Source organism: Oncorhynchus mykiss, chromosome 2 (genome assembly GCF_057628025.1).
Source record: "Oncorhynchus mykiss isolate SJ-2025 chromosome 2, ASM5762802v1, whole genome shotgun sequence".
Taxonomy (NCBI): domain Eukaryota; kingdom Metazoa; phylum Chordata; class Actinopteri; order Salmoniformes; family Salmonidae; genus Oncorhynchus; species Oncorhynchus mykiss.
This window is the reverse complement of record NC_143023.1, coordinates 66,293,077-66,320,939: the sequence shown is the minus strand read 5'-3', so window position 1 is coordinate 66,320,939 and position 27,863 is coordinate 66,293,077. Positions and strand designations below refer to the sequence as shown.

The 27,863-nt window shown below is 41.9% G+C and overlaps 1 protein-coding gene across 4 annotated transcripts in view; it reads right to left on the bottom strand.

Annotated features, from left to right (window-relative positions):
* The window catches only part of LOC110494212 (NEDD4-like E3 ubiquitin-protein ligase WWP2), a 46,433-nt gene that overhangs the window by 17,683 nt on the left and 887 nt on the right, over nt 1-27,863 (bottom strand). For all 4 annotated transcript variants that reach the window (XM_021569080.3, XM_090205534.1, XM_090205536.1 and 1 more), the window contains exons 2-10: nt 27,538-27,619; nt 26,656-26,809; nt 26,393-26,514; nt 25,870-26,007; nt 15,209-15,290; nt 13,897-14,042; nt 13,507-13,729; nt 13,295-13,384; nt 11,689-11,863 (exon numbers count right to left, since the gene is read on the bottom strand). In XM_021569080.3, coding sequence (XP_021424755.3) covers nt 11,689-11,863; nt 13,295-13,384; nt 13,507-13,729; nt 13,897-14,042; nt 15,209-15,290; nt 25,870-26,007; nt 26,393-26,514; nt 26,656-26,809; nt 27,538-27,607 — 1,200 coding nt within the window. In that variant the 5' untranslated portion in view covers nt 27,608-27,619. The remainder of the gene's footprint in view (nt 1-11,688; nt 11,864-13,294; nt 13,385-13,506; nt 13,730-13,896; nt 14,043-15,208; nt 15,291-25,869; nt 26,008-26,392; nt 26,515-26,655; nt 26,810-27,537; nt 27,620-27,863) is intronic.

Genomic DNA, 27,863 nt, shown 5'->3' with positions numbered 1-27,863 from the left:
CCGCTACTGGACTGCTCTTCAGGCACCGTCACATGAGCCTGAAGCCACAGACTCTGGCCAAATTTGCGTTTCTAAAAGTGAATTAAAAAAAGCACTGTAGCCTAATAAAGGCACTTCTCATTTCATTTAGGGGTGATTTTTATTTCACTTGAAATAAAAGGCTAATAACATGTTACAAAAAGGTATTATTTAGAATATAGCCTTCTCCTGGAAGTTTTTATATGCTGTTTAATACGACATGTAGCCTTTTTGAAATGATGACCACTTCTTACAGTCACCTTGTCATGTTGTTTATTCAAATACCAAAATGGTTTCGATACCAAATGGTTGGTCCAGGTAGTCACAAAAATAGTTGGGTGTTGGTTAAATGGTGATTTTAAATGAAATGAATGGAGTGAATTTGGAGCGGCAGTTTATCCCTCTGCACAACTCCGTGAGCGATGAGCTGGATTTCTGACCGTTCAACTCACATAGTCTGTTATGTTGTCATCCCATCTACAGTCACATTTATTTATTTTTCAAGCTATAGCACACACTATTTTACATACAGGACCAAAGACCAAAAACATGGTCTGCTTCATGTTTTCATTTTTTTTTTTTTACTGGTAACATCACAGCCCTAGAATTCATCATGGAAACTTTGAGAAGAACGTAAGGAATAAGATGGTAAAGAGTGCGAAGGAAGAAGAGGACGCATATGGGGTTAAAGGGGAATGTGTGTATTCACTCAATCAACAAGCCAGTATATGTATGAGACCCACCCTTCTGTGTTTGTGACAACAAAAAAAGAAGACAAGAATGAAATGAAGACATTATCTCCTATGCCCTGATAATTCAGTTCCTAACCAGTTCCAAGAGTGATAGAAAGAGCTAGAGAGTGAGAGAGGGAAAGAAGGAGGAAAAGTCAGGGAAAACAAGAGCGGGGTCGTAAGAAATTGGGATAATAAAGTGAAAGCGCTAAAACACAAAATATGGCGATGGAGTGGTAAGTAGGTAATTTGAGTTGAGATATTATTTGTGATAAATGCACGTAAATAGCAAGACTCCTGCTATCCTACTTCAGGATCAGAGAATTGCATAAAAAAGGGGCAGTTATGAATGACTGAGTGGGAAAAGTCACAGACCTACATTGCACTCTGGCATACATTGTAGTGTCTCTCTGATTTAGTAACTAATGTTAGCGCTATTAGAAACAAAGCGGGGTGATAGGAGGAGGACCCATAATAAGATACAGCGACTAAAATACCAAAACTTGCTTTAACCAGGTTGTATAACAATGAGGTATCTTAGAAAGGTGTACAATAATGTCTTAAGTAGGTAGTCAAGTACTGAGACAATGGTCCAGTTCCAGTGGTGTTACTGCATGTGTCCTTCTGTTAGTGAGAATGGACAGAGCAAATAAGAAGCAGGAGGGAGAAAAGGGGGGATTTGGGAGGAGCCGGAAACAGCAGTTAATGACTCCGAGACTGCTCTCTCGGGAGTTCCTAATCAGCTGCAATTACTGGCCAAATGCGTACAGGCACACTCACACAAAACCCCAGTGTGTATGCGTTACTTATTCTACAGTGCCTTCAGAAAGTATTCATACCCCTTTTCCACATTTTGTTGTGTTACAGCCTGAATCGAAAATGGATTAAATAGATTATTTCCCTCACCCATACACACACAATACTCCATAATGACAAAGTGAAAACATGTTTTTAGAAAATATAGATAATTCATTGAAAATTAAATACAAAAAATATCTTATATAAATAAGTATTCACACTCCTGAGTCAATACATGTTAGAATCACATTTGGCAGCGATTACAGCGGTCTTTCTGTGTCTCTAAGAGCTTTACACACCAGGATTGTACAATATTTGCACATTATTCCATTTAAAATTCTTCAAGCTCGGTCAAGTTGGTTGTTGATCATTGCTAGATAGCCATTTTCAAGTCTTGCCACAGATTATTTTCATGTCGATTGAAGTCAAAACTGTAACTAGGCCACATAGGAACCTTCAATGTTGTCTTGGTAAGCAACTCCAGTGTATTTGGCCTTGTGTGTTTAGGTTGGACAATAAAGGTGAATGTATCTCCTAGTGTATGTTTATAAAGCAGACCGAACCAGTGTTTTTCCCTCTAGGATTTTGCCAGTGCTTAACTCTATTCAGTTTTTTTTTATCCCAAAAAATCTACCTAGTCCTTGCCGATGACAAGCATACCCATAACTTGATGCAGCCACCACCATGCTTGAAAAGTGGTACTCAGTGATGTGTTGTGTAGGATTTGCCCCAAACATAACGCTTTGTATTCAGGGCATAAAGTACATTTCTTTGCCACATTTTTTACAGTTTTACTTGCAGTTTTACTTTAGTGCCTTACTACAAACAGGATGCATGTTTTGGAAAAGTTGTATTCTGTCATTTAGGTTAGTATTGTGGTGTAAATCAAATGTTGATCCATCCTCAGTTTTCTTATCACATCCATTAAACTCTGTTTTAAAGTCACCATTGGCCTCATGGTGAAGTTTCCAACTGAGTTAGGAAGGACATCTGTATTTTGTAGCGACTGGGTGTATTGATACACCAATCCAAAGTCTAAATAATAACTTCACCATGATCAAAGGAATATTCAATGTCATTTAAAAAAAATGTTTTTTTACCCACCTACCAATAGGTGCCCTTCTTTGCGAGGCATTAGAAAACCTTCCTGGTCTTTGTGGCTGAATCTGTGCTCAAAATTCACTGCTTGACTGAGGGACCTAATTGTATGTACGGGGTACAGAGACGAGGTATTCATAAAAAAATATGTTAAACACTGTTATTGAACACAGAGTCCATGCAACGTATGATGTGACTTGTTACGTACATGTATATTGACTAAAGACATTGCAGCTTTTAATTTTTAATTGATTTGAAAACATTTCTAAAAAAAACATTATTCCACTTTGAAATGATGGGGTATTGTGTGTAGGCCAGTAACACAATATCTATTTAATCCATTTTAAAATTCAGGCTGTGACAGAACATTTTGAAAAAGTCACGGGGTGTGAATACTTTCTATATGCCCTGGGGTGGATTGTGTGCTGTGTCACAATTGTGTGTCTTTTTGTTTAACAAAACTGCGTGTGTGCGCGCAACTGTGTGTGCTCACACAGCTGTAAGGTTGGAGTCAACCCCCAGGACGGAGGGGTGGTGTATGTTACCTCCCCAAGCTCCACTCACTTTCACACAGACCGGCCTAAAAATAACCAAACCATCAACAGAGGAGGCATTCCGAAACAGAACACGACTATCAGCACCAGTGTTTTCTCTGGTAATTGTAGTAGGGGGGGTTTGTAGATAAACTGAAAAGGCTGGCTCTGGTGACTTGCGTCAGTGAAACGTTTACTTAAGGGCCCTTCCCAACAATGCAGAGAAAAATAGAAAGATAATACCAGGAGGAATAAACACACAATGAATAATAATAACTTGGCTATATACACAGGGTACCAGTACCGAGTTGATGTGCAGGGTTATGAACTAATTGAGGTAGATACAGTATGCACATATAGGTAGAGGGTACAGTGACAGGATAGATAATAAGCAGTAGAAGCAGTGCATGTGATGAGCCAAAGGAGTTGGTGCAAAGGGGCGTCAGTACTGATAGTATGGGTAGCTATTTGGCTAACTACGTATGGCTTGGGGGTACAAACTGTTCCGGGTGCTGTTAGTTCCACACTTTCTGCATCGGTACCACTTGCCGTGAGGTAGCAGAGAGAACAGTCTATGACTTGGGTGGCTGGAGTTTGAACATTTTTAGGGCCTTCCTCTGACACCACCTGGTATAGAGGTCCAGTACGGCAGGGAGCTACAGGCCCAGTCATGTACTGCGCCATGCCATACCAAGCGGTGAGCCAGCCAGCCAAGATGCCAGCCAGCCAAGAAGCTCTCAATGGTGCAGCTGTATTCTTTTGAGGGACCAAATCTTTTCTGCCTCCTGAGGGGGAAGAGTCGTTGTCGTGCCTTCACAACGGCAGTGTTTTTTTTCTGCACAGAAAAGTCTTGTGAGGGCCGCATATGTCCAAACAGTAGGTACATAAATATAAAATACACACATACGCACACACAAAAGTTTGGGGTCACATAAATGTCCTTGTTTTTGAAAGAAAAGCTACATTTTTTGTCCATTAAAATAGCATCAAATTGATCAGAAATAGACATTGTTAATGTTGTAAATGACAATTGTAGCTGGAACGGCTGATTCTTTCTACACTGCATATCTGATCAATTTTATAGCTTTTCTTTCAAAAACAAGGACATTTCTAAGTGACCCCAAACTTTTGAACGGTTGTGCATGTACAGTGGGGCAAAAAAAGTATTTAGTCAGCCACCAATTGTGCAAGTTCTCCCACTTAAAAAGATGAGGCCTGTAATTTTCATCATAGGTACACTTCAACTATTACAGACAAAATTAGAAAAAAAATCCAGAAAAATCACATTGTAGGATTTTTAATGAATTTATTTGCAAATTATGGTGGAAAATAAGTATTTGGTCACCTACAAACAAGCAAGATTTCTGGCTCTCACAGACATGTAACTTCTTCTTTAAGAGGCTCCTCTGTCCTCTACTCGTTACTTGTATTAATGGCACCTGTTTGAACTTGTTATCAGTATAAAAGACACCTGTCCACAACCTCAAACAGTCACACTCCAAACTCCACTATGGTCAAGACCAAAGAGCTGTCAAAGGACACCAGAAAAAAAATTGTAGACCTGCACCAGGCTGGGAAGACTGAATCTGCAATAGGTAAGCAGCTTGGTTTGAAGAAATCAACTGTGGGAGCAATTATTAGGAAATGGAAGACATACAAGACCACTGATAATCTCCCTCGATCTGGGGCTCCATGCAAGATCTCACCCCGTGGGGTCAAAATGATCACAAGAACGGTGAGCAAAAATCCCAGAACCACACGGGGGGACCTAGTGAATGACCTGCAGAGAGCTGGGAACAAAGAAACAAAGCCTACCATCAGTAACACACCATGCCGCCAGGGACTCAAATCCTGCAGTGCCAGACGTGTCCCCCTGCTTAAGTCAGTACATGTCCAGGCCCGTCTGAAGTTTGCTAGAGAGAATTTGGATGATCCAGAAGAAGATTGGGAGAATGTCATATGGTCAGATGAAACCAAAATATAACTTTTTGGTAAAAACTCAACTCGTCATGTTTGGAGGACAAAGAATGCTGAGTTGCATCCAAAGAACACCATACCTACTGTGAAGCATGGGGGTGGAAACATCATGCTTTGGGGCTGTTTTTCTGCAAAGGGACCAGGACGACTGATCCGTGTAAAGGAAAGAATGAATGGGGCCATGTATCGTGAGATTGAGTGAAAACCTCCTTCCATCAGCAAGGGCATTGAAGATGAAACGTGGCTGGGTCTTTCAGCATGACAATGATCCCAAACACACCGCCCGGGCAACAAAGGAGTGGCTTTGTAAGAAGCATTTCAAGGTCCTGGAGTGGCCTAGCCAGTCTCAACCCCATAGAAAATCTTTGGAGAGAGTTGAAAGTTTGTGTTGCCCAGCAACAGCCCCAAAACATCACTGCTCTAGAGGAGATCTGCATGGAGGAATGGGCCAAAATACCAGCAACAGTGTGTGAAAACCTTGTAAAGACTTACAGAAAACGTTTGACCTCTGTCATTGCCAACAAAGGGTATATAACAAAGTATTGAGATAAACTTTTGTTATTGACCAAATACTTATTTTCCACCATAATTTGCAAATAAATTCATAAAAAATCCTACAATGTGATTTTCTGGATTTTTTTTCTCATTTTGTCTGTCATTGTTGAAGTGTACCTATGATGAAAATTACAGGCCTCATCTTTTTAAGAGGGAGAACTTGCACAATTGGTGGCTGACTAAATACTTATATATATATATATATATATACATACACACACATATATACACATACATATATATATATATATATATATATATGTGTATATGTATATATGTATGTGTGTGTGTATGTATATATATACACACATACATATATATACACACACACACACACATATATATATATATATATATACACACATATACATACACATATACATATATATACACACACATATACATATATATACACACACATACACATATATATATACACATATATACACATATACATACATACATATATACACATATACATACATATATATACACACACATACACATATATATATATATACATACATATATACACACACACATATATATATATATACACACACAAAAGTTTTAGATTACTTTAAGGTCAGTCAATCCGGAACATTTCAAGAACTTTGAAAGTTTCTGTCAGTCGCAAAAATCATCAAGCGCTATGATGAAACTGGCTCTCACCAGGACCGCCACAGGAAAGGAAGACCCGGAGTTACCTCTGCTGCAGAGGATAAGTTCATTAGAGTTACCAGCCTCAGACATTGCAGCCCAAATAAATGCTTTACAGAGTTCACGTAACAGACAAATCTCAACATCAACTGTTCAGAGGAGACTGTGTGAATCAGGACTTCATGGTCGAAATGCTGCAAAGGAACCACTACTAAAAGGACACCAATAAAAAGAAGAGAGTTGCTTGGGCCAAGAAACACAAGCAATGGACATTAGACTGGTGGAAATGTGTCCTTTAGTCTAGAGTCCAAATTGGACATTTTTGGTTCCAACCGCCGTTTCTTTGTGAGACGCAGTGGAGGTGAACGGATGATGTCCACATGTGTATTTCCCACCATAAAGCACGGAGGTGTTGTTGTTATGGTGTTTTGCTGGTGACACTGTCAGTGATTTATTTAGAATTCAAGGCACACTTAACCAGCATGGCTACCACAGCATTCTGCAGCGATACGCCATCCCATCTGGTTTGCGCTTAGTGGGACTATCATTTGTTTTTCAACAGGACAATGACCCAACTCACCTCCAGGCTGTGTAAGAGCTATTTTACAAAGAATGACAGTGATGGAGTGCTGCATAAGAGGACCTGGCCTCCACAATCCCCCGACCTCAACTCAAATTGAGATGGTTTGGGATGAGTCGGACCGCAGAGTGAAGGAAAAGCAGCCAGCAAGTGCTCAGCATAAGTGGGAACTCCTTCAAGACTGTTGGAAAAGCATTCCAGGTGAAGCTGGTTAAGAGAATGCCAAGAGTGTGCAAAGCAGTCATCAAGGCAAAGGGTGGCTATTTGAAGAATCTGAAATCTAAAATATATTTTGATTTGTTTAACACTTTTTTGGTTACTAAATGATTCCATGTGTTATTTCATAGCTTTGATGTCTTCGCTATTATTCTACAATGTAGAAATTAAGAAAAACCCTTGAATGAGTAGGTGTTCTCATTTTTTTCGACATGGAGTGGAGTGAGTGTGTGAGTAAGTCACTTGTTAAATCCACTTCAATCAGTGTAGATGAAGGGGAGGAGACCGGTTAAAGAAGGATTTTTAGGCTTCGAGACAATTGTGATTTGGGTGAATGGGCAAGACAAAAGATGTAATTGCCTTTGAACGGTTTATTGTAGCAGGTGCCAGGCGCATCAGTTTGTGTCAAGAACTGCAACACTGCTGTGTTTTACATGCTGAACAGTTTCCCGTGTGTATAAATAATGGTCCACCACCCATAGGACATCCAGCCAACTTGACAACTGTGGGAAGCATTGGAGTCAGAATTGGCCAGCATTCCTGTGGAACACTTGACACCTTGGAGAGTTCATGTCCCAACGAAGTGAGACTGCTCTGAGGGTAAAAGGTGGTAACGCAACTCGATATTAGGAAGATGTTCTTCATATTTTGTGGACTGTGCATTTATACTCACAGTTCATTAGGTACACCACCATGTTCACGAAAATGGCTCGCTCCTACCGAAAGTGAGTCACGTGGCTGTGGCTTGCTATATAAAAGGCATCCAGTTACTGCTCGATTGAACATTAGAATCGGAAAAACAAGCGACCTACGTGACTTTGAGCGTGGTATGTTTGTCAGTGCCAGGCGCGCCGGTTCTAGTATCTCAGAAACGGTTGGCCTCCTGGGCTTTTCACATGCGACAGTGTCTATGGTTTACCAAGAATGTTGCGACAAACAAAAAACATCCAGTCAGTGGCAGTCCTGTGGGCAAAAACAGCTCATTGATGAGAGGTCAAAGGAGAATTGTGCAAGCTAACAGGCGAGCCACAAACAGGTAAATAACGGCATCTCGGAAGGCACAACTCGTCAGTCCTTGTCACGGATGGGCTATTGTAGCAGAGGACCACACCGGGTCCTATCTTCCAGCAGCTAAAAACAAGAAGAAGCGGCTCCAGTGGGCATGCGGTCACCAACACTTGACAATTGAGGAATGGAAAAACATTGCCTGGTCCGACGAATCCAAGTTCTTGTTGCGTCATGCTGATGGCAGAGTCCGGATTTGGCATAAGCAGCATGAGTCCATGGCCCCGTCCCTGCCTGGTGTCTATGGTTCAGGCTGCTGGTGGTGTAATGGTGTGGAGAATGTTTTCCTGGCACACGTTAGGTCCCTTGATATCAATTGAGCAAGGTTTCCATGCCCTGAAGAATTCAGGCTGTTCTGAAAGCAAAGCGGGTTCTGACCTGGTACTAGATGGGTGTACCTAATAATACCTCATATTTTTTTATATTTTTTTTACATTTGGGATGGAAACCTTTCAGTATAATCTTAAACCAGATTAAGTAAGTAGAAAAGATAACAGACCTATATATTTTTCTCAAAGATCATCTTTGAGAACTAACAATTATCAAAATCAAAAAAGGTAGACAGTCAGGGAGAATCTAACATTCTAAAAACAGGAGGGCCTCTAAATTGTGGGCTATTGGCCACGCCACACACACCACCTAAGCTCCATTTTGATTTTTAAAAAAAACCTGTGACTGTATTGGTGTGTGTTGGACAATGTTAATTCCTAAGTGATGTTGACGCCAAGGAACTCGAAGCTCTCGACCCACTCCACTACAGCCATGTGGATGTGGATGGGGGCGTGCTTAGCCCTCCTTTTCCTGTAGTCCACGATCAGCTCCTTTGTCTTATTGACGTTGATGGAATGGTTGTTGCCAGGTCACTGACCTCCTCCCTATAGGCTGTCTCATTGTCGTCGATGATCAAGCCTACCACCGTCGTGTCATCAGTAAACTTAATGATGGTGTTTGCGTCGTGGGTGAACAGGGAGTACAGGGGACTAAGCACACACCCGAGGGGCTCAGCCTTGCAGACAAAATGTGTAGAATTGCAAGAAGTATATAATATTTGTGGGAAAATCACCTGATTAACTTTTTAGGTATATCTGAGTTGACCTATTTGCTTATGGCTTTGCCTACACCTAGCAACTTGTTTTTTAAATTATGAGCAAAATACATTCCACTTTATTTGGAACGGCAAGCCAGACAAAATGGAATGGGCCTATTTATATAATGAATATGAATTGGGAGGGCAGAAATGATTAAATATTAAAGCATTAGACCTCTCACTAAAGGCTTCAGTCAAACAAAAGTTCCACTTAAATCCGAAATGGTTCTCCAGCAGATTAGTAAGAATGTCTCACCCCATGTTCAAGAATGGCCTTTTTCTTGTTATCCAGATTACAACCTCTCACTTTCAGTTATTTGAAAATGAAATAATCTCCAAAATATGGCTATTTTTAAAACAAGTTATAGAAAGTTGGTTGCAATTTCAGTTTAATCCACCAGAAAAGAAAAAAAAAAACCAATATTATGGTTAAACTGAAATATAGTATTTTTTTTTTTTTTTTAAACAATATTTATGGTTTAAAAAAACGGTATAATTTTAGTGAATGATATCATAAACAGGGCTGGTGGAGTTGTTACACATGCAGCTAACAAAAGTATATGGAAATGTCTGCTCTACCCAAAATTACAACCAACTAATTGCAGCATTACCGCAAAAGAGGCAAGTGGAAGGGGGAGAAAGTAAGAAACCTGTCTGTCGGCCCAGCTTTAAAGACCTAAATTGGTTCAAGAAAATTGTGATAAATAATAAAAGTATACCAGTTTAATTTATGGACCAAACAATGTACAGCTGTGCAATATAAATTGCAAAATAGTTGGGAAGAGATTTTCGATGTACCGATTCCATGGCACATGGTTTATGAACTGACACACAAAATGATGCTGGATACAAAACTTAAGAGTTTTTCAATTTAAATTATTTTACAAAATTCTTGCACCCAATAGAATGTTATATATATGGGGGATACAACCATACCAGCTCTGCAGATTTCACTGCGAAGAGACAGATTCATTAGATCACTTGTTTTGGTACTGTCCATATGTAGCTTTGTTTTTTGCAGGTTCAGGAATGGTTAAAACATTTTAACATTTACCTGGAGCTAATTCAGCAAATAGCACTGCTGGGTGATTTGAAAAGTAATTGTCAAACAATCAATAATATCACTTTACAATCCCTAGAAACTATGAGAATAGAAAGGTTCAGAAGTGTTATGAAACATCACAGCACAGTTGAAAAATATATGGCAAATAGAAATCAAAACTGGATGGTCTTCAGAGATAGATGGGAGGAGTTGAGAGTAGCTAAATGGTGGAAGTAAAAATAAACATAAATACAACTATTGTAAAATATACTTTGCCTGTAAAATGTATACAGTATATATATAAGATGGAAGTAGAAGCTTAAGTGTTGTTGTCCATTAGTTTACTTCAATTAAGAGAGGGGTGGTAGGGTTAGGCAAATATAATAAAGGAACATTATAAACATTTAAAAAATGTATATACTGTATACATTTACCAAAAAAATGGGGGGATGGAAATGATGCTGACAATTACATTGAAACCACAATCAACCTGCAATGTTAAACCTGATCTACCCACTAAATATTTTTTAAGTATATTATACTTCGCTCGGAACCTTGAGAGGAGCCTCGTGAAACTGCTCTAAGCCACTGGTTGATACTTGACTAGGGGAGGAGTGATGGCTGAGGAGGAAGGGTGAGACTTGACTAGGTGAGGGGTGAGGTCTGAGGAACAGGAATGATGAAGTTCCTAATATTTATTCTGAACCAGTGATTGTCATGCTGGCTCTCTGGGTCTCTCTCTCTCTCGAGGACGGTGCACTGTGTTTTGAACGCAGGCAGGTTTGGCTGCCACAGTGGCACAATGAGATAAATCATCTTTAGATGGTCTATTTACTGAGTAAGAGTGAATGTGCATTGTCTGGTAGAAGAACTATAATGTAAAAAAAAAAACTTTACTGAAAAACTATTAAAACAAATAATAAATACTTTTTACTTACTTTTTTGGGGGGGGGGGGGGGTCATTGTGCAGTGGAAACACTGATCAGAAGCAGACATGCTATCCAGTTCTCAGAGACCCATTGTTACTCAGAATACACGAGGAGGTGGATGTTATTTTGAAAGAGACTCAGAACTGTGCTTGTCGAGCAGCCTGGGTGGGAGCAGGCAGGTTTTAATAGAACCCAATGACAGTGAGGCTCATTTCAGTAATTGTTTGTACCATGGAACGCCCATTTCAGATTCATTATTTTTATCTCAACGAACGCCCTTTTGTACCCTTGCGTTTTACCAAGAACGCTCTGCTGAGGGGAAGCTTTCAGAGGGCCACACCTAAAGGGACTAAAGAGGAAGTTCAGACAGTACAGTATTTCATGTTGAGTTTGAGTTACCTGGTAGAGGAACCTCTGGCTGAACTGGTGCATGGCCCCCTGGAGCTGGCTGCGTTGGGACTGCCACTGCTCATAGTTCCGGACTGATTCTTCCGTGGGCCGCTGCCACGTGGTGGTTCTGGTGTTGTGGTCCACATAATAGAACCTGCCTCGCTGGTCCACACGCTTCTCCCAACTGGAGAGGGACAGACACGGAGAGAGAGGAGTGAGACTCATACGAATGTACAGACAGGACAGACAGGACAGACAGACATGGACACAGACAAGGCTGGATATGCAAACACAAGATTAAGATATGCATTATCCCACAGACACACACATAAAAACAACACATGAGCGCATTTCCAGCAAAGTGCAGCAGTGTTTTTTCAAGTGTGGAGGCTGCTGTTGCTATTCTCATATCTCTGACTCAACCAGAACAGAATTTGGAAGAGAAAACAGCAAAGAGTTCCATTTGCTAACACACACACCGCTCAGAACTCAAAAAGGAGAAATTCAAAAAAAAAAAGCTTTGAGAACTACAACATAAAATCCCTCCCTGTTCCCTGTGCTGCTGTTCCACTGAGAAAACAGGTCCTCTACAGAGCAGTACTATGGCTCCCCTATCCTTTTTACGGTTATGACCGTCATTTTATTTTCATAACCATCGGTTACCGGGTTAAATGATAATTGTGCCAGCCTCTATCCTACAGAGGAGTACAATGACTCGTACTATATCAAACAGAGCAGTACTACAGCTCCCATACAGTCTGTCCTTAGAGGGGGAACCTGAGAGCAGTTAAACCCAACACTGCTAGAGAAGAGCTCAGCCCAAGGCCCAATAATGCAGCCCCGCACCACACACCTTTCATCTGAGCTGCACTACGATGGGCTGCAGCGCCATGCTAACTCAGACTAGATACGCAGCCAAAGAACTAAGCACCAAACCCTGCAGCTGTAAACAGAGCCAGCCCTGCCGCCAAGAGGCAAGACGCTAATGGAGCCTCAGGATGGGCTCAGCGTAGCACTGCATACATCTGCTCTTTCTAAGAAAGGACTTTTGTTTTCCGGCCCGTTCCCTCCAGTGGAAAAAGTGAGATGGGGCGGGATTGACCTTTCCCTCAAACACAGTGGAAGCGAAAATCAATAAATAATCACAGAAATAAAAAGGCAATAAAAGGCTTGGCTCTGGTAACCCCAAAAGAGAGAGCTGGGTTTCCGCAGCACACAGTGAGAAACACCACTGGACTCAAATAATCAGTGCCGGTGATTCAAAGCCTGTTAAAAAGATGAGAGATCACTAATGTATGGATGCCCAAACACATAAAACACACACTTAAAGACCTGACACGCATATACTGTAAGTAAAGGACTCCTCTACTTGGATAGTATAGTCTAAGTTGGGGATTCTGCCACTCCCTGCTGGGCCCACTTCACAGAGAATGTTCACAAGTCGGCAACATCTCCCCTCCAAAGAGAGACATTCCCATCATGCACTGGGCTGGCTAACTGTGTTCACTCTTCTCTGATGGTAGGAGGAGGAGAGGTCAATGTGTGTAGGCCAGGGGTGGGCAGTAATCTTGACTCAAGGGCCACACTGGGATTTCAACATTTTCCACCGACTGACCCAGGTGGAAGAGGTCTCTCCCAGGTGGTGGTCTTTGTGTTGTGGTCCACGTAGTACACCCTGCCATGGGGCAGGATTCGCTGCTCCCAGCTGACAGAGAGAGACATAGAGTAAGAGAAGGCATATTAGGTCATGTCTAGTTACAGGTGAGGAAAGAGAGATTGAACGTAACCCCAATCATCTGTCACACAAACACACACGCAAAATCTTACCCATTCGGTAGTGATTCTGGAACAGGCTCTGTAGCAGTGGATGGGTTGCTGCTGGCAGGGGGTGCCTCTGTAGGAGGGGGGAGGACTGTGCTGTCTGGCCCAGGAGAGGGGCTGCTGCTGCTGGGGGCTGGGGACCGGACCGACGGGGAGGAGGGTGGGGGTGTATGAGGAGCCAGACCACTCCGGCCATTCTCCAGCCCGTTGGCAGTCAGCTCAACTTTACCTGTGGGGTGGGTCGTTAAAGGAGTTGATTGATCCACACCGGAAACAAAAAGCTACATGTCAATGATTAAAACACTTTGAATTTAGTATGGAAGTTCACAGCTGATTTATGAAACTGTGAATGGAGAGTCACAGAAAAATGGTTTCTTGTCTCCAAGGTTATCGTACCTGCACTCCCAGGGCTGCTGTGGGAGTTCTTGACCGAGCGGAGGTGACCAGAAGCCCCAGGACTCTGGTCCTCACTCAGCTCTCCGTTAGTCAGAGAGCCCCCCGGGGAACCCCCTCGCGAACCCCCTGCAGAGTGTCTGTGAGTCCTGACCAGAACGCAGACAGAAACAGGGGAGGGGTCAGGATCCCTCACAACACACAAAATGACCCTTGAACTCTCAACTCACACTGTGTGACAATGAACAGAATATGAATGTGATATAAACCAAAGCTACTTATGTAAATGTGCATTTCTACTGTAAAAGATATAGAATTGGTTTGCAGTTTATTCTTTGGAGTGCTGCTTAGGAATGACCCAAACGACCAAGAACATTTTAAAAAGTAGCCCAGCACAGCTCACACACAACAAGGTGCCGGGACACACATGCACAAAGAGGAGTCAGTGTGAGCTCCTTTTCCACTCAAAATATACTAATCTTTCTGAAGCTAAATACAGCTTTTCTTTCATACAATGAAAACATGTCGGTTTTTACCCCCCAGACATTGGAACTCTGAGTACAAAATTTGATTACAAAAAAAATTATCAATGGAAACTTTATTAGAAAGCTTCTGAAACTGTCTTGCAGAAAATGTTTTAAAAAATCACCAACTACCTATACTAAAAGAGGGACAGAGGAACAGCCGTTTGGAAAAGGACAGGAGAAAATATTAACTTTGAGCACCCGACACTGGGGCATGGTTCTCGTCATGGGAGAATGCAGAAGCAACAAAAGAACACGACATAGAAAACTCTGCACTCCTGTCTCTTCCTTCCTCCATCTACACCACCCTTTCTCCTGCTCCCCTCTTTAGGGGGCAGATGGATGGAGCCGTTGAATGCGGGGTTCGAGAAAAAAGGAAAAAAAAGGTCCAGAGCAGTGCCCTCTAATGTTTTCAGGGAAATACCATAAAATACAATCTGTGCTTTGTAGTAGAGCAGACTATTGTCTAACACGTGGGCACGCTCCCTATCTGAACCTTATCATTGACTTGATTAGGGCATCTCTGTGTTGGATCACTACACTGACCATTACCCTCAAAGAAGTATATTTGTGTTTTAAGTTAGACTTCTGAGAGTTTGTGTGAGTGAGTGAGTGCATGTGTGAGAGGGTAGAGAAACAGTGAGTCTCTGTACATCTAAGTTGTGAAATGAATCTATATGACCATGTGTGTGAAAGTGTTTGTTCATACAGTATGTACTCTGTAGGGGTATGAATACAACAAAGTATAAATAGTATACAGGTCAATTAAAATGTGCATGTTTGCTGCTCACCTGCCGTGGGGGCCGCTGGCTGTACTGGGGGTTTCCTCACTCTGGGTCCTGCGTAGGTTTTGTCTGTCCGACTGCAGCATCTCTGTACAAACAGGACAGACAAAGGACACACCATCGATATATCAAACTTCATAATATACCATCCAATATCTAAAGAGGAAATCACACCAGATCAAAATTCCAGAACCCCCCGGGTCATGAAACGACTGTTACTGCTTCACAGAGACACATTTCCACTGCTATAGGATGTGGTCATGAAACGACTGTTACTGTTTCACAGAGACACATTTCCACTGCTATAGAATGTGGTCATGAAACGACTGTTACTGCTTCACAGAGACACATTTCCACTGCTATAGGATGTGGTCATGAAACGACTGTTACTGCTTCACAGAGACACATTTCCACTGCTATAGGATGTGGTCATGAAACGACTGTTACTGTTTCACAGAGACACATTTCCACTGCTATAGGATGTGGTCATGAAACGACTGTTACTGCTTCACAGAGACACATTTCTACTGCTATAGGATGTGGTCATGAAACGACTGTTACTGCTTCACAGAGACACATTTCCACTGCTATAGGATGTGGTCATGAAACGACTGTTACTGCTTCACAGAGACACATTTCCACTGCTATAGGATGTGGTCATGAAACGACTGTTACTGTTTCACAGAGACACATTTCCACTGCTATAGGATGTGGTCATGAAACGACTGTTACTGTTTCACAGAGACACATTTCCACTGCTATAGGATGTGGTCATGAAACGACTGTTACTGTATCACAGAGACACATTTCCACTGCTATTAGGATGTGGTCATGAAACGACTGTTACTGCTTCACAGAGACACATTTCCACTGCTATAGGATGTGGTCATGAAACGACTGTTACTGTATCACAGAGACACATTTCCACTGCTATTAGGATGTGGTCATGAAACGACTGTTACTGCTTCACAGAGACACATTTCCACTGCTATAGAATGTGGTCATGAAACGACTGTTACTGCTTCACAGAGACACATTTCCACTGCTATAGAATGTGGTCATGAAACGACTGTTACTGCTTCACAGAGACACATTTCCACTGCTATAGGATGTTGTCATGAAACGACTGTTACTGCTTCACAGAGACACATTTCCACTGCTATAGGATGTGGTCATGAAACGACTGTTACTGTTTCACAGAGACACATTTCCACTGCTATCGAATGTGGTCTGTGACTATATGAGTCTATATGTCCATTTCTCCCCTGACTGAAACCCCAGCCATATAACATGCTTTTCATTATAAAAACAGGGACACTCATAAGGAGTGGGGCACGGGCGGCAGTAACTAATCGGCAAGAAAAAAAATACAGTCTAACACCGGCTCCTGAAGCTCGACAGCTTCAATACTTTGCGTTTACAGATAACTCAGATCCTACCTTAACATGTAATCATTGAGAAAAACAAGCCTGTGTGTCTGTCCAGGGATTGCTACTGTTTCACCCATCTGAAAAGGCCTTGTGAGAGGCCATATCGGTCTAGTTGGGGAGAAACCATCGTGTCATATTGCTCTGAATGCATCATCCAATAATAACAGAGCTCGTCTAGTCTAGCTGTTGTCCGCATATACCGCCTGAGAGACATGAGACATACTTTTGTCCATGTAGTGTATGTGGACACCTGCTGGCCGAACATCTCATTCCAAAATCATGGGCATGAGTTGGACCCCCCTTTTGCTGCTATAATAGCCTCCACCCTTCTGGGAAGACTTTCCACTAGATGTTGGAACATTGCTGCAGGGACTTGCTTCCATTCAGCCACAACAGCATTAGTGAGGTCGGACACTAATGTTTGGCGATTATGCCTGGCTCGCAGTCAGCACTCCAATTCATCCCAAAGGTCTTCGATCGGGTTGAGGTCAGGGCGCTGTGCAGGCCAGTCAAGTTCTTCCACACTGAAATCGACAAACCATTTCTGTATGGACCTCGCTTTGTGCATGGGGGCATTGTCATGCTGAAACAGGAAAGGGCCTTCTCCAAACTGTGGAAACAAAGTCGGAAGCACAGAATAGTCTAGAATGTCATGTATGCTGTAGCGTTAAGATTTCCCTTCACTGGAACTAAGGGCTCTAGCCTGAACCATGAAAAACAGCCCCAGACCATTATACCACCTCCACCAAACTTTACAGTTGGCACTACGCACTTGGGCAGGCATCCGCCAAACCCAGATTCGTCCGTCTGACTGCCAGATGGTGAAGCTTGCTTCATCACTCCAGAGAACTCGTTTCCACTGCTCCAGATTCCAATGGCGGCGAGCTTTACACCACTCCAGCCGACACTTGGCATTGCGCATGGTGATCTTAGGCTTGTGTGCGGCTGTTCGTCCATGGAAACCCATTTCATGAAGCTCCCGATGAACAATGATTGTGCTGACGTTGCTTCCAGAGGCAGTTTGGAACTTGGTAGTGAGGGTTGCAACGGAGGACAGATGATTTTTATGCGCTTCAGCAGGCGTCGGTCCCATTCTGTGAGCTTGTGTGGCCTACCACGTCACGGCTGAACCATTGAAGCTCCTAGACGTTTCCACTTCACAATAACAGCACTTATAGTTGACCGGGGCAGCTCTAGCAGGGCATAAATTTGGCAAATCGACTTGTTGGAAAGGTGGCATCCTATGACAGTGCCACAGTGAAAGTCACTGAGCTCTTCAGTAAGGCCATTCTACTGCCAATGTTTGTCTATGGAGATTGCATGGCTGTATGAGCAATTTTATATACCTGTCAGCAAAGGGTGTGGCTGAAATAGCCGAATCCGCTCATTTGAAGGGGTGTCCACATACACTACATATACAAAAGTATGTATGTTTGTTTGTGTTGCCTTAGCTAACTTTCCGGAGACGGAGGAAAAGTAAGTTGGAATGTGGTTAAAGGGTCGACCATCTGCTGGTGAATACTGCTTATTGAAATTCTCGCAAAAGTCAATGTTTCAACTAATTGAGCCAAAGCCTCTTGGATTTCATGTGCTCCCCTAAAAAACAATCCTCAGCAGCCAGCCTCCCCACCAACTCCAATAAAGTTTATTTTGTTTGCTGTTTGGCATTGACAAAATTTCCATATGGTTTCACAGCTCACACAATTATTCGGAACATATATACTCTGATGATGTTGTGTGCGCACTGGACATAAGAGTGCGTGCGTATATATATATATATATATATATATATATATGAACCTTTATTTAACCAGGCAAGTCAGTTAAAACTTATTTGGGATAGGGGGACAGCATTTTCACTTTTGAATGAAAAGCGTGCCCAGAGTGAACTGCCTCCTACTCAGTCCCAGATGCTAATATATGCATATTATTATTGGATATAAAACACTCTGAAGTTTCTAAAACTGTTTGAATGATGAGAGCGACCTGCGTTCCATGGCTTTTCTACAGACAATGGAATTCTCCGGTTGGAACATTATTGAACTTTTATGAAAAGAACATCCTAAAGATTGATTCTATACTTAGTTTGAGAAGTTTCTTCAACCTGTAATATAACTTTTTGAAAGTTTTGTCTGACTGGACCAGATCGCGCTTTTGGATTTGTTTACCAAACGCCCTAACAAAAGAAGCTATTGGACATAAATGATGGACATTATCAAACAAAACAAGCATTTATTGTGGAACTGCGATTCCTGGGAGTTACCTCATCAAAAGGTAAGTGAATATTTATAATGCTATTTATGAATGATGTTGACTACCCAACATAGCGGATATTTCTCTGGCTGGTTTGGGCTCTGAGCACAGTTCTCAGATTATGCTTTTTCCGTCAAGTTTTTTAAAAATCTGACACAGCGGTTGCATTAAGGATAAGTGTATCTAAAGGTCCATGCATAACACTGTATCAACATTTATAATGAGTATTTCTGTGAATGCATGTGGCTCTCTGCAATATCACTGCATGTTTTGGAACTACTGAATGTAACACGCCAATGTAAAATACGATTTTTGGATATAAATATGAACTTTACCGAACAAAACACACATGTATTGTGTAACATGAAGTCCTATGAGTGTCATCTGATGAAGATCGTCAAAGGTTAGTGATTAATTTTATCTCCATTTGTGCATTTTGTGACTCCTCTCTTTGGCTGGAAAAATGGCTGGGTTTTTATGTGAGTTGGTGGTGACCTAACATAACCGTGTGGAGTTTTCGCTGTAAAGCATTTTTGAAAATCAGACACTGTGGCTGGATTAACCTGTTGCGACTCTAGATATTTTGTCAGGACAAGATGCTAGAATATGCATATAATTGACAGCTTTGGATGGAAAACACTAACGTTTCCAAAACTGTAAAGATATTGTCTGAGTATAACAGAACTGATGTTGCAGGCGAAAGCCTGAGAAAAATTCAATCCGGAAGTGCCCCATATTTTGAAAGCGCTGCGTTCCAATGAGTCCCTATTGAGCTGTGAATGTGCCATCAACTAGCTTACGCTTTCTACGTATTCCCCAAGGTGTCTACAGCATTGTGACGTAGTTTTACGCATTTATGTTGAAGAATAGCCGTAGGCGGCTACATTGCGCAAGTGGTCACCTGATGACTCCCAGGGTGACTCTCGCATAAAATACAGAGGTAGCCATTACTCCAATCGGTCCTACTGAAAAACTAATTGTCTCAACGGATATATTATCGAATAGATATTAGAAAAACACCTTGAGGATTGATTAGAAACAACGTTTGCCATGTTTCTGTCGATATTATGGAGCTATTTTGGAATATTTTTCGCCGTTTTCGTGACTGCAATTTCTGGCCGATTTCTCAGCCAAACGTGAAGAACAAACGGAGCTATTTCGCCTACAAAAATAATATTTTGGGAAAAAGTTAACTTTGGCTATCTACCTGGGAGTCTCGCGAGTGAAAACATCCAAAGCTCATCAAAGGTAAACGATTTAATTTGACTGCTTTTCTGATTTCCATGACCAAGTTACCTGCTGCTAGCTGGACAAAATGCTATGCTAGGCTATCGATAAACTTACACAAATGCTTGTCTAGCTTTGGCTGTAAAGCATATTTGGAAAATCTGAGATGACAGGGTGATTAACAAAAGTCTAAGCTGTGTCTCAATATATTTCATTTGTGATTTTCATGAATAGGAATATCTTCTAGGGATATTTATGTCCGTTGCGTTATGCTAATTAGTTTCAGGCGATGATTACGCTCCCGCATGCGGGATGGGGAGTCAGTAAAGGTTTTAATGAGAATTGTATCTTTAAAATGGTGCCTAATAGTTGTAGGTTTGAGAGATTTGATTTGAGATCTGTTGATTTGTATTTGGTGCCCTGCAATTTCATTTGCTGTTGGCGAGGGGTTCCCCAGTCCTAGACAGGTTAAGAACAAATTCTTATTTACAATGGACGGCCTACCCCGGCCAAACCTGGACAACACTGGGCCAATTGTGAGCCGCCCCGTGGGACTCCCAATCACAGCCGGATGTGATTCAGCCTGGTGTTTCCATTATATATAGTGGGATCCGAAATGATTGACACCCTTGATAAAGATGAGAAAAAAATGACTGTATAAAATAGTTGGAGAACACATTTGGCGGGATCTTAGACTATTAAACCATACATGAAAATAGAGCTCTTTGGCCACGCACACCAGCAGAACGCATGAGCAGAAAATAACCCCATATCTACTTTAAAATGTGGTGGTGGATCTTTGATGTTATGGGGCTATTTTGCTACCACTGATCCTGTGGCCCTTGTTTAGGTCAATGGCATCATGAACTTTACCCAGTACCGGGACATTTTAGCCATAAAACCTTGTTACCTCTACCAGGAGGCTGAAACTTGGCCGCAAGTGAATCTGCATGCAAGGCAATAGACCCAAGGACACTTCAAAATCCAGAAAGAAATTGTTAATTGGCCACAAAAATCAACATTTTGCAATGGCCAGCTCAGTCTCCGAACTTGAACCCCCATTGAAAACATGTGGTTTGAATTGAAGAGGGCAGTCCATAAGCGCAGACGATGGATATCAAGGATCTGGAAGGATTCTGTATGGAGGAATGGTCCAAGATCCCTCCCAACATGTTCTCCAACTCGTTAAACAGTTTAGAAAAAGGTTCAGTGCCATTATCCTCATAAGGTGAGGAATTGAAAGGTATTGGTGTCATTGATTTTGACCCCAACCTTTGAGAGAAAAAAGTATTACCTGTTAAACAAATTCTCTTTCTCTGAGCAATTGTATTAGTATAAAATAATATAATGTCTCAATATTCAGGCAACTGCCAAAATAATGGTAACACTTAAGTAAATGAGGGTTACAAAGTGTTTTGAAAGTGTGGTTACTGAGTCTTAAAATGTTAAGTCCCCCATATGGGGGACTATGAGTGGTTCTGGACCAGTTCCAACTGACATCTTGGTGTTCAGTGTATTCGGAAAGTATTCAGACAACTTGACTTTATCCACATTTTGTTACATTACAGCCTTATTCTAAAATGTATTACATTCCCACTGATCAATCTACACACAATACCCCATAAGGATGAAACAAAAACAGGTTTTTACACATTTCTGCTGAAAAACTGAAATCACATTTACATAAGAATTCAGACCCTTTACTCAGTACTTTGTTGAATCACCTTTGGCAGCGATTATAGTCCAGGTCTTCTTGGGTGTGATGCTACAAGCTTGGCACAAATGCATTTGGGGAGTTTCTCTCATTATTTTCTGCAGATCCTCTCAAGCTCTGTCAGGTTGGATGGGGAGTGTAACTGCACATCTATTTTCAGGTCTCTCCAGAGATGTTTGATCGGGTTCAAGTCCGGGCTCTGGCTGGGCCACTCAAGGACATTCAGACACTTGTCCTGATGCCACTCCTGCATTGTCTTGGGTGTGTGCTTAAGTTCATTGTCCTGTTGAAAGGTGAACCTTCGCCCCAGTCTGAGGTACAGCGCACTCTGGAGCAGGTTTTCATCAAGGATCTCTCTGTACTTTGCTCCGTTCACTTTTCCCTCGATCCTGACTAGTCTCCCAGTCCCTGCCGCTGAAAAACATCCCCACAGCATGATGCTGCCACCACCATGCTTTACCATAGGGACGGTGCCAGGTTTCCTCCAGACGTGACGCTTGGTATTCAGGCCAAAGAGTTCAATCTTGGTTTTATCAGACCATAGAATCTTGTTTCTCATGGTCTGAGAGTCCTTTAGGTGCCTTTTGACAAACTCCAAGTGGGCTGTCATGTGCCTTTACTGAGGAGTGATTTGTGTCTGGCCACACTACCATGAAGGCCTGATTGGTGAAGCACTGCAGAGATGGTTGTCCCTCTGGAAGGTTCTCCCATCTCCACAGAGGAACTCTGGGGCTCTGTCAGAGTGACCACCGTGTTCTTGGTCACCTCCCTGACCAAGACCCTTCTCCCCCGATTGCTCAGGTTGGCCAAGCAGCCAGCTCTAGGAAGAGTATTGGGGGTTCCAAACTTCTTCCATTTAAGAATGAGAGTCCAATGTGTTCTTGGGGACCTTCAATGCTGCACAAATGTTTAGGTACCCTTCCCCAGATCTGTACCTCGACACAATCCTGTCTCCGCGCTATATGGACAACTCCTTCAACCTCAGGTTGAACCTCAGGCTTGGTTTTTACTCTGACAGGCACTGTCAACTGTTGGACCTTATATAGACAGATGTGTGCCTTTCCAAATCATGCCCAATCAATTGAATTTACCACAGGGAGACTCCAATCAAGTTGTAGAAACATCTCAAGGATCAGCAATGGAAACAGGATGCACCTGAGCCCAATTTTGAGTCTCATAGCAAAGGGTCTGAATAGTTATGTAAATAGGGATTTCTGTTTTTAATAGATTTGCAAAGATTTCTAAAAACCTGTTTTTGCTTTATCATTATGGGGTAATACATTTTATAATATGTTTGCAACATAACAAAATGTGGAAAAGGGGAAGGGGTCTGAATACTTTGCGAATACATTGTATAAAGCACTCGTGCACTATAAGGTTCCCGTGCCTTATAGTGGCAGTAAGCCCCATCTGACAGTCTTGCGCAGAGCTCTCCAACCCTGTTCATGGGGAACTACTGTCCTGTAGGGTTTCGCTCCAAACCTAATCTAGCACACCTGATTCTAATAATTAGCTGGTTGATAAGCTGAACCAGGTTAGTTACAACTGGGGTTGGGGTGAAAACCTACAGGAAGGTTTAGAGCTCTTAACATGAAGAAATACTAAAATAATTTCATAGCATTGAAACAAGACCACTTTCTCACAGACGGACAGAATCACTTTGTGCTTAAAGCTGAAGTTGTAACGAGTCTGCACACATGTGAATGGTGTCTCTGCACCACTCAGTGGATGTTAAGGAGAAAATTATATTTTGTCAGTTGTATGAAATAGTGCCAATATTGTACTGTCACTAAGTATGATCATATTTATTTTACAGTTATAAGAAATGTGAAACCTTATCATAAGTTGTTAATTATTTGATTGCTACTATATTTAGAAAGCATCTTAGTCATTCCAAGTCCTACTACTTGAAAAAGGTGAGTTCCCGATCTTTCTAAAACGATGCAACATTACCAATAATTGTTTATAGCCATCTCATGAAAATAATGTATGCTTGGGTATGTCTATTTAGGCAGAAATCTAAATGTTTCCCTATCATAAGACTCCATTATGCTTAGGGTCATGTATAAAAATGCTTGCCAGGCCATTATTCTGGCTACCATGACTATGCCCCAATCCATAGGGCACAAGTGGTCACTGATTGGTTTGATGAGTACAAAAACGATGTAAACCATATGCCATCTCAGTCACCAGATCACAGCCGGATTTAACACTTATGGGAGATTTTGGAGCCGCTCCTGAGACAAGTGTTTTCCACCCCATCAACAAAACACCTCATGGAAGAATGGTGTTGCATCCCTCCAATAGAGTTCCAGACCCTTGTAGAATCTATGCCACGATGCATTGAAGCTGTTCTGGTTCGTCGTGGCCTAACACCCTATTAAGACACTATGTTGGCGTATCCTTTATTTTGGCAGTTACACGTAGCTCAGTATTTTAAATATGCATTTTATCCAGTAAGTTTTTGCTCATCTTTATCACAGGTATCTATTTCAGACCCCACTGTACATAAAGGTGAGTACTGTCTGGCCTAAGTGTTTTTTTACTGGCTGCAGCACAAAGGCCTGTTTATGGTGGCAGTGTATGTCAGCGTGTCAAAAGAAAATCTGCCAGGGGAAATGATTTAAAACACTAAAGTAACAGAGCTGCCTTCAGAGAGAACACAGAGGGTCTTAATACACCTTCCCCCAGCAACAGGGCACACACTTGAACCTTTATACACCAACCTGCCAGAGAGCACACACTCCAGACCTTCATACATCCCCGAAAAAACATCCCCCCCCAAAAAAAAAATCTGACCTCAGAGGGCACACTCAAGACCTCTATTCACTAACAACCGTCCCCAACAAACAAGACCATTATGACATCAGAAAGCACATTTCTTTGCCTTAATACACCTATTTCCCCCCCCCCCCCCCCCCCAGTCCTGGATCACAGGAGTTGATTGTCCTGCACAGCTCACAGAAATAAGACTCAATTACGCAAGTCTGAGAAACAAATTACACATAAGTACTCCCAAGCATGTGCGTAAGTGTGCATGGCTGTGCGTGATGTCGTGCGTGTGTGAAACAGTGCTTGGAGAACACCAATGTTACAGATCCAAAAGGAAGAGGATGTGAAGCTTATTCATCGCTTTAAGAACAATATTAATGTTCATGCACACATGTTTAGATATGTATAAAACACACAGAGACACATTTATGAACCATATGCTCAGAGACCCAACCCTGACTTGTGCGGTGCTCATTCACTAGGAAACACTCTGGCTCTGTGATTCAGTATGAAAAGGCTTGTGTGTTGTTTTATACAAAGATGGGAGATGCATGAACTGGGAAACTCAAGTAACCCCTATAAATAAGTTTAATGGGTTGTTATTCATTAAAAACGATTCTAGAGGAAAGCCCAATCTTTGTCAAAAGCCCAATCTTTGTCTTACAAAAGTTTGTCTGCTGTTTGGGCTCTTTTTCCACCCCTTGTTTGGATACGTGTAGTCAACTATTGACAGGTCCGTTACTGTTGTTGAAATCTAATTCTGTTAGTGTGTCCACAAGTTATAGGCCTAGTGAATGTTAAGCAAGAGTATCAACTAGGCCTACAAGAAAGTGTGGAAAGTGGTCAAACAGAGATAGTTCTCCCCAGTATTTCTGTCCACATGTTTCAAAACATGTGAAAGACTGCCAAAACCCATGAAAGACTGTGTGCAAACTTGCACACGAGCAAAGATGGCTCAAAAAACTCATATTCCATCACATTTGAGACCACCACACTTTCAAAGTAAAAACTCTTTGGCTTTTTCCAAATGAGCCCCACTTTTCGTTTGGGTGGAGTCTGAAAAAGAACAAATATAAGTAACCACAAACATGTCACTAAATGTAATGAGTGTGAATATATACCAGAGACCAAGAGAGAGAGAAAATGCAAGAAAGAGTGAAAGTGTGTGTGGGAGCATTTTGTTTGCATTAAGAATAGTGTGTACTTTTTTGTAAGTATTAACGTGTGTGTGTGTGTGTGTGTGAGAATGTGGGTTGTAAGGCGGGACTCACTGTCTGTTGCTGTGCTGCCATTGGGCAAAGATCCCAGATCAACAACCAGGCCGTCCAGACAGACGTTCAGCTCGCCTCCTGCTACAACTGAGCCTTTGTTCTCTGTCTGCAAGACCAGACTGAGCTGCAGATTCTCCACTGGAGGGAAAGTGGGGAGTGTGGAATGGAGGGAGGGAGGGATAGATGGAGGAGAGTGTGAAGAAAGAGAAAATGAAGGAGAAAGAAAATGAAGGATTAGGGCGAGTAAAGAGATGATAAGATGTGCTCTATCAATTGCGTAAAGGCAACCAAAGTTCTTTCTCTCTTCTTCTTACATGTTTGTATAAAAACACATCCTGAGGGAGTCTGTTTCACAAGTGTAAATTTGACCCTTCATTTCTGAAGAGGATAACCTCAAATATTTTCAACTGGAAAGACTACTTTAGTTGCATGACTAGGAATCCTATTAACAATCCATGAACATATGCCTACATAAAAATTAAAACAACTTTAAAAATACACTTTTATTGTCTTATTGTCTTACTCTTGCCATCATGTGTACGCAGGGTGTCAAGCAGGTCAATGGTGGCACTTCCCAGCAACTCCTTCCTCAAGGTGTGGCAGCTCCACAACTTCAGATCTAAGTGGCTCTGAGGCGTCACATTCCTACACAACACACAAGTCAAAATCAGCTACGCAGACAGAAAAACCTACATTACACATTCATGTGGTATTACTGGACAGCGGCATAGCATTGGCATGTTGTGTCAGAATTGAGAGAAGGTGGGGGGGGGGGGGGTTGCTCACAGGGTGAGGTCCTCGTTCCACTGTAACTCAAGGTGTCCAGTGCGTTTTCCTGTTTTCTTGGTTTCACTAGTCAGGCCATCGGCAGTCACCTCCACAAAAGAGCTGAGTCTGGAACGGGTGGGCAGCTTAGGTGACTGAGGCTTTGCTGAGACCACTGCGGCAAGAAAAAAAATTACAATTGATGAACATATATGCAAATGACAAAAAGAGACCATTTGAATGACTGTGGTACACCGAACTCTGATCAACCATTAAAACATTCTTATTACAGCTACTCTGCATTTGTAACTGTATGTATGGCAAGAAAACACAAAAATGCAAATATCGCCCTCTAGCTGATACATGAAAAACAAGGTGGATATTGCCCCTTGGATTGCATGTTCTGTTAATAAATTAGTTGTTGATTGTTCCATATTACTGTGATACTCACTTGGCCTTCGAAATGTCACAACTGTCTGCCTATCCATGTCAGAATGAACTTTGAACTTAATTAAATATCCGCTAAGGAAAACATGCGCCGAATACCTGTTAGGCTACTGCTGTATCTTTTCAATAGACCAGAAATCTTCCAATAGTTTTAAACTGTCAAGGTGAATTAAACCTGTTTTATCTGATATTATACAAGAGGGGGAGCGAGTGATGAGTGACATATTAGTAGTTCATGAACAATTCACTGAGGGAAAAGAGAGCAAAATGGAGGGAATAAATGGCAGGGAGAGCAAATGGGAAACTGGAATAACAATGGATGATGAAAAGAGCTGGGGGTGGTTGGCATGAGAGAAATTGTCAGACATACATAGGGAAGAGGAGGATGAGTATTAGAGTAGGTTACAATAGAAGGTGATAGATGAGAGGAATTAAAAGTTTCATATTGATTATTACCTTTCAAGGTCAACTGTGATTTTTCTGTGGTCTGGACATTGCCAGGTCTTGTCACGCTGGCAGCTGCCATGACATCACAGCCCTGAGACACACACACAGGCACAATCAGAGAACACACATAACCAACATGAAGGCAAACTGTAAAGTAGGCCTAAATCACAGACTGCAATTCAAAACAATGAGTTATGCATTTCCCCTGTGTACCATCCACAACAACATACATAGTAAAATAGCATGTCTCAGTGAATCCTTACAACAGACATGAACTAGCCAACAATATCATGCCAATGCCATCTACACTACTACAGCCAAATGATCATATACTA